Source organism: Anomaloglossus baeobatrachus, chromosome 7 (genome assembly GCF_048569485.1).
Source record: "Anomaloglossus baeobatrachus isolate aAnoBae1 chromosome 7, aAnoBae1.hap1, whole genome shotgun sequence".
Taxonomy (NCBI): Eukaryota; Metazoa; Chordata; class Amphibia; order Anura; family Aromobatidae; genus Anomaloglossus; species Anomaloglossus baeobatrachus.
Window position 1 is genome coordinate 88,655,771 of NC_134359.1, and position 13,648 is coordinate 88,669,418.

Genomic DNA, 13,648 nt, shown 5'->3' on the forward strand with positions numbered 1-13,648 from the left:
TCGTCCAGGTCCTGGGGTGTGTGCTTTACATATGGCATATGGTTTGGACTGGAGGCCTTTGCTTGCATGGGATATAAGTACTCAGATGGGTGAGTGTCATCTAGAAGTCATATATAAAGCAGACATATACGTACAAACAGTGTCTGATATTTTGGTTGTTTACTTATGTGCAGTCATTGTAAATGTTCCGTCATGCTGTAAGGATGAAAATTATTAGTCCAACTGATTAACTTTTTTTTCTCTACTGTCATTTTTTTGGTATTTTTAACTACAAAAACTACAATTTGGGTATAAGAAGTTGACTCTGACTTTTTCTATAGTCCTGATGAAGATGGAGAAACTTTCTTCGGTTCTGTTAATTTTAACAGGGATTTCAGTTACAAACATTCACTGCCTAGAACTAAATAAATGAATTGTAAAGCGCTGCGGAATATGTTGGCGCTATAGAAATAAAAAGTATTATTATTATTATTATTATTATTATTATTATTAAAAGCTTAGGGTACGGAATGTAGCACTGGTGAAATAAATAGATTTCTACAGATTCACCTTTCTCTATTAGCTGCCCGGAGATCACCCGTGCCTGCGATTTTCTTCTGTCTCGCCAAATGGAAGATGGAGGCTGGGGCGAAGATTTTGAATCATGTGAAGAGAGAAGATATGTTCAGAGTGCCAGCTCCCAAATACACAACACCTGCTGGGCATTGCTGGGTTTGATGGCGGTCAGGTACGTTACAGCATATAAAATTAGGGATAATCTGATACTTTACACTTACAAATGTGCACAGTCCAATGGTTAAAAGCTAGACCAAAAAATGTGCTACGAACATGGGCTTGGTGAATATCCTACTTTTAAAGGGAATTGGTCACTAGGTTTTATTACCCCATCTAAGAGCAGCATAATGTATGGATTGAGGGCCAGATTCCGTTGATGTATCACTTGCCGAGCTGCGTGCTTCCAATTTAATAAAATCACTGTTTTATTTTCTGCAGATCTAGCAGTTTTTTTAATGTTGAGCTCTGTATAGCCCCACCCACCTCACTGATTGGCTGCTTTCTGTTCATTGAGAGGCCTGGATGCCTTTCTTGAAAAACATAAAATTACTGGTTATGTGCACTAGATTCTGTGATGGGGCGCTGATCCAGGGAACTAGTCTGATTGCCGTATGTGGAGTCAGGAAGACATTATTTACCCTCATGTGGTGCTTACCCTCTGCCCCATGGGGTGTTTTACCTTAAGGTTCCTTTACACGCTGCAACATCGCTAACGATATATCGTTGGGGTCACGTCATTAGTGACGCACATCCGGCGCCGTTAGCGACATCGCAGCGTGTGACACCTAGAAGCGACGATCAACGATCGCAAAAACATCAAAAATCGTTGATAGTTGACACGTCGCTCCTTTTTATAATATCGTTGGTGGTGCATGCCGCTGGTTGTTCGTCGTTCCTGCGGCGTCACACATCGCTGTGTGTGACACCGCAGGAACGACGAACATCTCCTTACCTGTGTTCACCGGCAATGAGGAAGGAAGGAGGTGGGCGGGATGTTCCGGCCGCTCATCTCCGCCCCTCCTCTGCTATTGGACGGCTGCCGTGTGGTCAACGATCGCAAAAACATCAAAAATCGTTGATAGTTGACACGTCGCTCCTTTTCATAATATCGTTGGTGGTGCATGCTGCTGGTTGTTCGTCGTTCCTGCGGCTTCACACATCGCTGTGTGTGACACCGCAGGAACGACGAACATCTCCTTACCTGTGTTCACCGGCAATGAGGAAGGAAGGAGGTGGGCGGGATGTTCCGGCCGCTCATCTCCGCCCCTCCTCTGCTATTGGACGTCTGCCGTGTGATGTCGCTATGACGCCGAACGCACCTCCCCCTTGAAGGAGGGATTGTTCGATGGTCACAGCGACGTCGCTGAAAAGGTATATGCGTGTGACGCTGCCGTAGCGATAATGTTCGCTACGGCAGCGATCACCCAATGTCGCACGAACGACGGGGGCGGGTGCTATCGCTAGCGATGTCTCAGCGTGTAAAGCACCCTTTACACTGGATCAACATTTTAGGTTAGGGCGTGGGTTGAACTCAATGGACTTAAGTAGACTTAATGGACTTCAATCTTAGGCCTCCGTCACACTTTGTTTGCCTTTTTTTACACGTACCGGAGACACGTACACACGTGGGCCTAGGTAATCCTAATGTTTTGGACACACGTAAGTATTTTGTAATGGAACGTGCGTCCGTTCCGTACTTACGTGTGTCCGTGAGTTCCATACGCTGACATGTCAGTGTTTCTCCGGCAGCACGGGTGTTACACGGCCGGCACCCGTACCACACGGATGTAGTGTGGATGCGGGTCCGTGTGACACGCGCCGGAGAAACACACGTGTCGGGTTAAAAATAAAAAATAAAAAAAACACAAACTCACCTCCACCATCCCTGCAGTCTCTGCCGCGGCTGTCCCCTGCATCCGTCCCCCAGTGAATTTGAACAACGCTTCTTCTTCACTGGGGGCCGGAAGCAGCGTCAGCGGGGCGTGGCCTGTGCCGGACACTGTCATTCAGCACCACAGACAGCGCCGGAGGAAAAAGGTAAGGCGGGGCTTTCCGTTCTCCGTGTGTTATTACGTATAACACACGGAGAACACGTACGTGCCATAAACACGGCACACGGGGAACAAGCCACCCCTGTAACACGTACGTGACAAAAACGTTACATTTTGTCACGTAAGTGTGGCAGAGGCCTTAAACACTATGAAACTATGAATCAGGATCTGTGCCCCTACATTATGCTGCTCTCAGATAAGGTGGCAAAAACCTGGTGACAGATTATTTCTAAGGATCGTTTGTAATCCAAAACATGTCAGATGATGTACCATTTGTCTTTGTTCTAAGTATGTTTTTGGAAATATAATAATTTCTTTCAAGATTTTATGATGACCAGTGTAGGGTTTTTTTGTTTGTTTTTTGCATTGGAGAGTATACAAGGTTAACAGTGCATGTTACTGGAAATATGGTGCCAATTTATGTGACCGCAATGTAGAGAATGGGAGTCATGTAGAGGACAGTCCGTTGTTTTCTATGTGAGATCATGATCCTAATGTAATTTCATTAAGTAGATTAAAGGGGTCTTCCCACATTTAAGATCCCATCCCAATATGTAGTGGGTATAATAATAATAGCAAATACTTCAAATTAGAAATGTAGTATAGTTCTCCTGATATAGCCATGTCTCTTACTTCATCTGCAGAGAATTGCAGCTCAGGTATCAATGGTTACGTCCATTCATATAGTTACAGTTAGTTGTTCCTGGTCATAACCATGGATACCTAAGCTGCAATGCCCTGCACATGAGGTAAGAGACATGGCTACATCAGGAGAACTATACTACATTTCTAATTGGCGGTATTTGCTAATATTATTATTATTTGTCCTACTACATATTGGGATAGGATCTTGGAGATGGGAATAACCCTTTAATGCCACATTCACAGTCCAAGCGTGGTCTGTCCTCGAATCTCCTGACCCGAACTTGTCAGGCTGATATATGCCTATGAGTCAAGATCAGAAGACCTGTGGACAGTCCATGGATCAATGTCCACACACAGATGTGTGACTGTGGCATGGTTTTTATGTGCTGCAGTGGATGGTGGGATTGCAGATGTGTGGTGTAAGCGTTGTTGTTGAACTAGCAGGTCTTTTGCAGGTTTCCCAATGTTGCCATTTTGGAGAGAGGAGTAAAACTGCTACTGGAGAAGCAGCTGAAAAATGGAGACTGGCCTCAGGTACAGCAGAAAATAGCAACACTGGAAATGCATATCAAACATGCTAAAGCGGCTTTCTTTCTAAGGCTTTTTTTAAAGTTTTCAACGGAAATGCCCCAATGTGATATATTATCACCCACCCCAGGTTTTAGCTCACAAATACTGAGGTAAAACCGCACCAAATACACAACGTGTGCACATGGCCTTACATGTATTTGGAGTTACACATGTACAAAATAACAACATTTCTATAATGCTCTGTAAGTATCATCCGCTTTTGAGGACTTTTTTTTTCTCGATTACTTTAGTGTCTGTATTTGTGATTAAAAATTATTTTTGCAATTAGATTCCATTAAAGGAAACCCGTCAGGTGTAATATGCACCTAGTACCACGAGCAGTTCTGTGTGTATATTGCTAATCCCTGCCTAACCGTCCCTGTATACACTAGCATAGATAAAGAGATCTTTAGATTAAGTCTTTCTAAAGATCCTTTATGATATGCTAATGAGACCAGCGACTAATCACAGCTGCATTACTTCCCCCGACTAGCTGCTCTCTTAGCATGTTAGCGCGCCTACAGGGGCGTGCTAACATGCTATTCAATGCCCATCGGCATGGACGCGTGTACATGTGTCCATTGTCACCGTTGTCAGACGCCGGATTTAGGCTCAGTGCGCATGTTCATAAATTCCGCTACTTCTGGTCATGCACACTATGAAGCCGGGTGTATGCGTCCTTGTTTCAGAGAGGTCTAGTGTGCATAACCAGAAGTGCCGGGACTTCTGATCATGCGCAGTGACCCTAAATCCAGCGTTTGAGGCGGTGACAGCGCGTCACCGCTGATGATGATGCTGGGCAATGGTCACTGAATAGCATGTTAGCACACCCACAGGGGCATGCTAAAAGGGCAGACTAGTCAGGGGAAATAATGCCCTCATGAGTAGTCCCAGGCCTCAGCATATCATAAAGGATCTTTAGAAATACTTTTTCTAAAGCTCTCTTTATCTGTTCTATTAGATACATGAACAGTTAGGCAGGGATTAGGAATATGTACCCAGAACTGCTTGTGGTCCTGGGCGCATATTACACCTGACAGGTTCCCTTTAAACATTTTGCATCATTTGACTTTTCCATTTGACTTTTTTTGTTTTATTTCACATTCAGCTTTGAAGTGCTCTGTGCAATAAACTAGCAGAGACAAAATAAGGATAAAGGCTAATCCAGATGTCTGTGAAATTTGGTCCAATAACGAACTGTGATGCACAAACTGACTGGGGGTCTCCCAATATTGGCCTATGAGGCTATCATGCTCAGGTCCGGAAAACCATAGTTTGTGTATAGCAGTCTGTGATGAGACCGATTTTCATGGATATCTGCATAAGCCCTAAGAAAGACCTTAGAAGGAGCTCGCTGACCGATTACTCACTCTGCAGCCTGCAATAGACTGTGCAACACAGAAGCTATGGAAAGGTAATGGGGCAACATTTGTAATTGCAAACATTTTTTTAGACACAAATGCATGCATTTAGGTAAAATATAAGAAAAATTACCCCTAAAGGGTGCTTTACACGCTGCGACATCGCTAGCGATAGCACCCTCCCCCGTCGTACGTGCTACATTTGGTGATCACTGCCGTAGCGAACATTATCGCTACGGCATCGACACACGCACATACCTGTTCAGCGACGTCGCTGTGACCGCCGAACAATCCCTCCTTCAAGGGGGAGGTGCGTTCGGCGTCATAGCGACGTCATTGCGGCGTCACTAAGCGGCCGGCCAATAGAAGCGAAGGGGCGGAGATGAGCGGGACGTAACATCCCACCCACCTCCTTCCTTCCGCATTGCCGGTGGAGGCAGGTAAGGAGATGTTCGTCGCTCCTGCGGTGTCACATGTAGCGATGTGTGCTGCCGCAGGAACGACGAACAACATCGCTACGTACGAGACAACGATTTTTGGTGTTTGGACGACCTCTCCAAAACCAACGATTTTTGTCTATTTTGCGATTGTTTAAGGTCTCTCGTACATGTTACACGCTGCGATGTCTCTAACGACGCCGGATGTGCGTCACAAACACCGTGACCCTGACGATATATCGTTAGCGATATCGCAGCGTGTAAAGCACCCTTTAGTGTAGACAACCCCCTGTAACGATTCATGATATTAATACAAACATACTTTGTTATATATCTTCTGTACATTCAACCAGTTATGTACCCACAAAGTAGTGCTAAAAAATACAGTTTGTTGTGTAGAAAACAAAGCTTCATGGAGACATGTAGGTAAAAAAAAAAAAAAAAAAGGTACGGCTGCTAAAAATCGGAGAGACAAAGACAAATAAAGTTGGGCAGATTTTAAAGGGAATCTGTCAGCAGGTTTTTAGCACCTAAATTGAGAGCAGCATAATCTAGAAACAGAGATCCTAATGTTTCCTGTAGTTTAGCTATAATCCCTGTTTCTTTGTCGCTCCATTGGGAGACCCAGACAATTGGGTGTATAGCTATTGCCTCTGGAGGCCACACAAAGTATTACACTTAAAAGTGTAAGGCCCCTCCCCTTCTGGCTATACACCCCCAGTGGGATCACTGGCTCACCAGTTTTGTGCTTTGTGCGAAGGAGGCAACACATCCACGCATAGCTCCACTTTTTAGTCAGCAGCAGCTGCTGACTATGTCGGATGGAAGAAAAGAGGACACATATAGTGTCCCCAGCATGCTCCCTTCTCACCCCACTGTATGTCGGAGGTGTTTGTAAGGTTGAGGTACCCATTGCGGGTACGGCGGCAGGAGCCCACATGCTGATTCCTTCCCCATCCCTTTTTACAGGGCTCTGGGTGAAGTGGGATTTACCGGTCTCCAGGCACTGAGACCGTGCTCCATCTACAGCCCCTGGAGAAGATGCTGGATGGAGCGGAGTACATCAGGGACATGGCCCTGCTTCCTCAAGGTACTCTGTGTCCCCGTGCATTTGGCGCTCACACCGCAGCATGCTGGGTGTTGTAGTGCGCCGGGGGACATCAGCGCTGCGGCGCTTGTGCCAGGCCTCATTCAGCTTAGCTGAAGCAGGCACACTTATGGGAATTGGTCGCGCCGGCCGCTGGGACTGCGGCGCGGCTGGCACTTGTAGTGCGCCGGGGACTTCAGCGCGGCCTGCGCTTTTACGGCGGCCGCGCTGATAACTAGAGTCCCCGGCTTTTGCGGCCTGCTTCCGTTCGTTCCCGCCCCCAGACCTGCCAGTCAGGAGAGGGGCGGGACGCTGGCCACTTCCAGGAATCGGTCGCGCCGGCCGCTGGCAGCGGCGCGGCTGGCACTTGTGGTGCGCCGGGGACTTCAGCGCGGCCCGCGCTTTTACGGCGGCCGCGCTGATAACTAGAGTCCCCGGCTTTTGCGGCCTGCTTCCGTTCGTTCCCGCCCCCAGACCTGCCAGTCAGGAGAGGGGCGGGACGCTGGCCACTTCTATGAATCGGTCGCGCCGGCCGCTGGAACTGCGGCGCGGCTGGCACTTGTGGTGCGCCGGGGACTTCAGCGCGGCCCGCGCTTTTACGGCGGCCGCGCTGTTAACTCGAGTCCCCGGCTTCTGGGCCTAGTCTCCCTTCGTTACCGCCCACAGCCCTGACAGTCAGGGTAGGGGCGTGACGCTGCATAGAGCAGAGCTGAGAGCTGGAGTATGTTTTGCATACTCCACCCCTCTCACTGTGTGCACTGTGAATCCGGATTCCCGCACTTTCTCAGGCACGCCCACGGCTTCCTTCTCTACAAGGACACCGGCAGCCATTAGTGTCAGTTTCTGTATGATACAGAGACAAGTGTGGAAGACCCTGGCATTCTGATAGTCACACAATCGCTGTAACAGGCGTTAAGCAGCACCTGTGGTGCTAACCCCACTAGTGCAGAAGTGCACTTATAGATATGCTTGTACTATATACATTGCACTGTTTGGTCGCACGTTGTATATACCCTCCTGGATTATGCGGAGGAGTTATCAGCATATTCTCTGTGTAAAACAAAGGTGCAGAACCACATGTTTTTCTATACAGCTGGTACAGCATGTACGGCTATACGGCCGGCAGGTACATAGACTCCCATTGTATGCACTAATGGCCAGGGGATGAGGACGGTGTCTGCAGTATTTACTGACAGTTTTTCTGAGACTGTGGCTATGATACTAGAAGCCTAGCAGTCCGGACATGTCTCTCACAATATGGGCACTGTTGAATCATTGATCCATGGCCCCCCTCAGTGTGAATAACTAACAGCTCCGGGAATGTCACACGCATCCCAGAGTCACGGCTCTGCACGGACGTCAGTCCCAGACAGCCTAAGTGGGCTCGCTATGAGCGGCCTCGGTTTCATCAGGGTCCTAACAGAAGGACTCGCTGTGTAATGAGGCGGAAGTAGCGGCTCAGGATTCTGATCCTGAGACCGCTCTCAATCTGGATACACCTGATTGTGACGCCATAGTAAATAATCTTATAGCGTCCATCTATAGAATGTGGGTTATTTCTCACAGCTCCTCCAGTGGAGGAGTCAGCTTCACGTATTTTTCTGGACCACTCTGCCTTCACAGAGGCAGTCCAGGAACACCACGCTTATCCAGATATGCGCTTCTCCAAACGGCTTAGGATACACGTTATCCCTGTCCCCTGACTTGGTCAAGGACTGGACCCAATGTCCCGAGCGGCATCCTCCAATCTCCAGGCTTGTAGCTAGATCCATAGTTGCAGTGGGAGATGGAACTGCAAACTCAAAGATGCCACTGACAGACAGATGGATCTCTGGTCGAAAGCCATCTATGAGGCTGTCGGCGCACCGTTGGCTCCGGCATTCTCTCCCTTGGGGCACTCCAAGCTATTTCAGCTTGTCTTACACAGATTGACACGGTTACACGTACATCTGTGCCGCAGGTGGCATCCTTAACCTCTCAAATGTCTGCATTTGTTTCTTACGCGATTCAGGTTGTCCTGGACTCTGCGAACCGTGCGGCGGTAGCCTCCGCTACTCCGTGTTTTTAAGCAGAGCCTGGTCTGCTCGTTAAGTGAATGGAAGGCAGATTCTGCTTCCAAAAAAGGTTGCCTAACCAGTTGCCTTTTTCTGCTGACCGACTGTTTGGTGAGCGTTGGATGTAACCATCAAACAGTCCAGGGGTAAGGATTCATCCTTTCCTCAGCCCGGACACAACAAACCCCAACAGAGCAAGAGGCAGTCGGGGTTTTCGGCCTTTTCGAGGCTCGGGCAGGTCCCATTTTTCCTCGTCCAATGTGGACTCAAAAGGATCAGAGGAGCTAAGATTCTTAGCGGGCTCAGTCTCGCCCAAAAAAGCGACAGTCTGAAAACCCGCTTCCAAGGCGGCTTCCTCATTACTTGCGGCCTCGGTCGGTAGCAGGCTCTCCCGCCTTGGCGATATTTAGCTGCCATAGGTCAATGACCATTGAGTGTGAGACATTCTGTCTCACGGGTACAGGATAGAGCTCACTTCTCGTCCTCCAACTCGATTCTTCAGAATTTCTCCACCTCCCGGCCGGGCCGCTGCTCTTCTGCAAACAGGGTGCACTCTATAGGCAGAAAGAGTGATGACCCCCGTTCCTCTTCAGGAACAAGGTCACGGTTTTTACCCCAAATTCTTTGCGGTACCTATAACAACGGGCCGTTCCGTCCCGTTCTGGATCTAAAAATGCTCAGCAAGCTCGTGGACACCAGGCGGTTCCGGATGGAATCCCTCCGCCATGTCATCGCCTCAAGGTCCCAAGGATATTTCCTAGCATCATTAGGCATCAAGGATGCTTATCCACACGTGCCGATTGATCCAGAGCACTAGCGTTTCTACGCTTCGTTATAGGAGACGAACACCCTCTGTTCGTAGCTCTACCTTCCGGCTAGCGACAGTCCAACTGGTCTTCGCCAAGGTCAGGGCAGCAGTAGTCACAGTCCTGCACTCTCAGGGTCACTCTGTGGTCCCGTATTTAGACGATCTACTTGTCAAGGCACTCTCTTAGGAAACATGCCAACACTGCCCGAACGTTGCGCTGGAGACTCTCTAGAGTTTTGGGTGGATCATCAACTTTTTAAAGTCAGATCCGACCCCGACCCTATCGATAACATATCTAGGCATAGAGTTTCTTACTCTCTCAGCGATAGTGAAGCTGCCGCTAGACAAACAGCATTCACTACGGGCTGCAAGCTCTTCTTTAAGAACCAGTCGCACACATTGAGACGCCTCATGCACTTCCTACGTAAGATGGTAGCAATGGAGGCAGTTCCTTTCGCGCAGTTTTACTGCGTCCACTACAATGGGACATTCTCCGCCAATGGGACGAGGAGTCGACGTCCCTCAACAGAGTCGTCGTTCTTTCTCAGGCGGCCAAGGAATCTCTACGGTGGTGGCTTCTTCTCACCTCTTGGTCAAAAAGAAGGTCCTTCCTATCCCCGTCCTGGGCGATAGTTACGACAGACGCGAGTCTATCAGGGTGGGGAGCAGTTTTTCTCCACTACAGCGCTCAGGGTACGTGGACTCAGCAAGAGTCCACTCTTCAGATCAATGTTCTTGAACACAGAGCAGTGTATCTTGCCCTACAATCCTTCCAACAGCGGCTGGAAAGCAAGCATATCCGACTTCAGTCGGACAGCTCCACAGCGGTGGCATACATCAACCACCAAGGAAGAACGCGCAACCGGCAAGCCTTCCAGGAAGTCCGGCAGGTTCTGATGTGGGTGGAAGACACGGCATCCACCATATCCACAATTCACATCCCAAGTGTGGAAACTAGGAAGCTGACTTCCTAAGTCGCTGAGGTGTGGCCGAAAGAGTATGGTCTCCTCACCCGGACGGGTTTCAGGAGATCTGGCGCCGCTGACAGAGGCCGGACGTCGATCTAATGGCGTCACGGCACAACAACAATGTGCCAGCTTCATGGCACGGTTTCACAATCATCGAGCTCTGGCGGCAAACGCCTTAGTTCAGCATTGGTCGCAGTTCCAGCTACCTTAGGTGCCACCTCTGGCATTGTTGCCCAGAGTACTGCGCTAGATCAAGACCGACTGCGGCCGCGCCATCCTCGTCGCTACAAATTGGCCGAGGATGTTGTGGTACTCGGTTCTGTGGTGCCTCACGGTAGGCTAACCGGGGGCACTACCAGACCAATCAGACTGGCTGTCTCAAGGGCCATTCTTCCATTTGAATTCTACGGCCCTCAACCGGATGGTGTGGCATTGAGTCCTGGAACCTAGTGTCGTCAGGATTACCTCAGGACGTGGTTGCCACCATGAGACAGGCTAGCATACCAACGTCCGCCAAGATTGACCACAGGACGTGGAAGATGTTCTTATCTCGGTGCTCGGCGCAGGGTGTTTCTCCCTGGCCGGTTGCATCGTCTATGTTTCCTTCCTTCCTGCAATCTAGGTAGGAAAATGGGTTGTCGCTCAGTTCCCTTTAGGGACAAGTCTCAGCGCTATCTGTATTTTTTCAGAAACGACGACTTCCTCAGGTACGCACGTTCCTACGGGGAGTTTGTCTTCTCAGCACTCCGTACAAGCGGCCGTTAGAGCCCTGAGATCTGAACAAGGTTCTAATTGCTCTCCAGATGCCGCCTTTCGAGCCTTTGAAGGATGTCTCCCTTCCCGTTTTTCACGGGAAGTGGCCTTCTAGTAACGGTCTCGTCTCTTAGGAGAGTTTCCGAGCTAGCAACGCTCTCATACAAACTCCCTTCCTGGTCCTTCACCAGGACAGGGTAGTTCTGCGTCCGGTTCCGGAATTTCTCCCTAAGGTGGTATCCCATTTTCATATCAATCAGGATATCGCCTCACCTTCTTTGTGTCCTCGTCCAGTCCATCAATTTCAGAAGGATTTGCATCTGTTGGTTCTGGTGAGAGCACTCAGGTTCTACTTCCCGCATGGCGCTCCTGCGCCACCCGGATGCACTCTTTGTCCTTGTCGCTGGTCGGCGTAAACAGTCGCAAGCTTCCAGATCCACCCTTGCTCGGGGGCTCGAGGAACCAATTCTTGAAACCTACAGTTCTACTGGGCTTCTGGTTCTCTCAAGGCCGAAGGCCCATTCTACCAGAGCCGTGGGTGCATCCTGGGCATTACGGCACCAGGCTACGGCTCAGCAGGTGTGTCAGGCACCCACCTGGTCGAGTCTACTTACTTTTACCAAGCATTATCAGATGCATACCTACGCTTCGGCAGACGCCAGCCTAGGTAGATAAGTCATTCAGGCGGCGGTTGGCCACCTGTAGGAGAGGGCCGTTTGACGGCCCTATCATGAGGTATTCTTTTACCCACCCAGGGATTGCTTTTGGACATCCCAATTGTCTGGGTCTCCCAATGGAGCGACAAAGAAGAAGGGAATTTTGTTTACTTACCGTAAATTCCTTTTCTTCTAGCTCCAATTGGGAGACCCAGCACCCGCCCTGTTTTCTCGGGGTTTTTCTGTTTTTTCGGGTACACATGTTGTTCATGTGGTATGGTTCAGTTCTCCGATGTTTCCTCGGATTGAATTGGTCTTTAAACCAGTTATTGGCTTTCCTCCTTCTTGCTTTGGCACTAAAACTGGTGAGCCAGTGATCCCACTGGGGGTGTATAGCCAGAAGGGGAGGGGCCTTACACTTTTAAGTGTAATACTTTGTGTGGCCTCCAGAGGCAATAGCTATACACCCAATTGTCTGGGTCTCCCAATTGGAGCTAGAAGAAAAGGAATTTACGGTAAGTAAACAAAATTCCCTTCTTTATCAGCAGGAGATTAACACTAATAGGACTAGTAAATCTCCTACCAAGTAATCCTCTAAAATTAGGAGTTCGGTATAATCCTGTCCTCACCAGATTTCTGCCTATGCAGTGTACTCAGAAATCTGCCAATCAGTGGTGTGGGCGGGGTTATATAGAGCTCAGCATTCAGAGAGCTGGTAGATCTTCAACAGAGAAAACAGTGATTTTATTAAAACTGCAGCAATCAGTATAAGTGATACATCGCTGGAATCAGGATCTCTGCCCCAATATCATGCAGTTTTCAGATGGGGTAGCAAAAAGCTGGTGACAGATTCCCGTTAAGGCCCTTTCTGTTTTGGTCATTAAGGGGTTCAACATGCTCTAATTCAACCCATTACTTTAGAACTCCGCTGTGCCAGCAGAAACCTGTAATAATATATCTTTGCTTTGCAGGAGAATATATCAGGTGTGTTTAGCAAGAGCTGTGCGATCAGCTACACTTCATATCGAAATATATTCCCAATATGGACCATTGGTCGTTTCACCCATCTTCACGCAGAGAACCCCTTGGCCGGAGTTCAGACGAGCCGGCATGGCTGAATGATGGCAGATAACACACCCGGGCCAGCCGCAGTATAAAGACATGACCTGCCTACTGCCCGCTGCGTATTGTTATATCAATTAACTGATTAACTTTCGTTTTTATCTTTCTAGAATTCTCTTTTCTCAGTTCTGAGCTCATTGATGTGTGCTGTATTTAATTTACAATAATTTTCATTATTTCATTTTTAGGCATTTCAGTAATTTATATTAAATTCAGGCATCTGATGTGTTTTATACAAACAAAGAAGAGAACGGAGAAATGTAGATGATAAAATGTAACACGTGACTGTATCTATCAAGAAATAAACACTTTACAATACGGCTCGTCTTATGTTATATACTGGATACATAAATTGGATCTTACAAGGTGACTCCAGCTTAAGGCCATGTGCGCACTAGAAAGTGACTTTTTCTTAGGCCTCTGTCACACATTTGTGCCTCCGGTACGTGTTTGGCATTTTTCTCACATACCGGAGACACGTACACACGTGGAACTATGTATTCCTAATGGTTTGGACACACGTAAGTATTTTGGAACGGAACGTGTGTCCGTTCCGTACTTACGTGTGCCCTTGTGTTTCT

General features: G+C 48.4%; 1 protein-coding gene across 1 annotated transcript in view; it reads left to right on the top strand.

The window, feature by feature from the left end:
• LOC142245106 (lanosterol synthase-like) overlaps positions 1–13,375 on the top strand; it is a 116,387-nt gene extending 103,012 nt beyond the window's left edge. The window contains exons 19-22 of the mRNA XM_075317435.1: positions 9–89; positions 563–727; positions 3,707–3,785; positions 12,917–13,375. Coding sequence (XP_075173550.1) covers positions 9–89; positions 563–727; positions 3,707–3,785; positions 12,917–13,063 — 472 coding nt within the window. The 3' untranslated portion in view covers positions 13,064–13,375. The remainder of the gene's footprint in view (positions 1–8; positions 90–562; positions 728–3,706; positions 3,786–12,916) is intronic.
• The last annotated feature ends 273 nt before the right edge of the window (positions 13,376–13,648 follow it).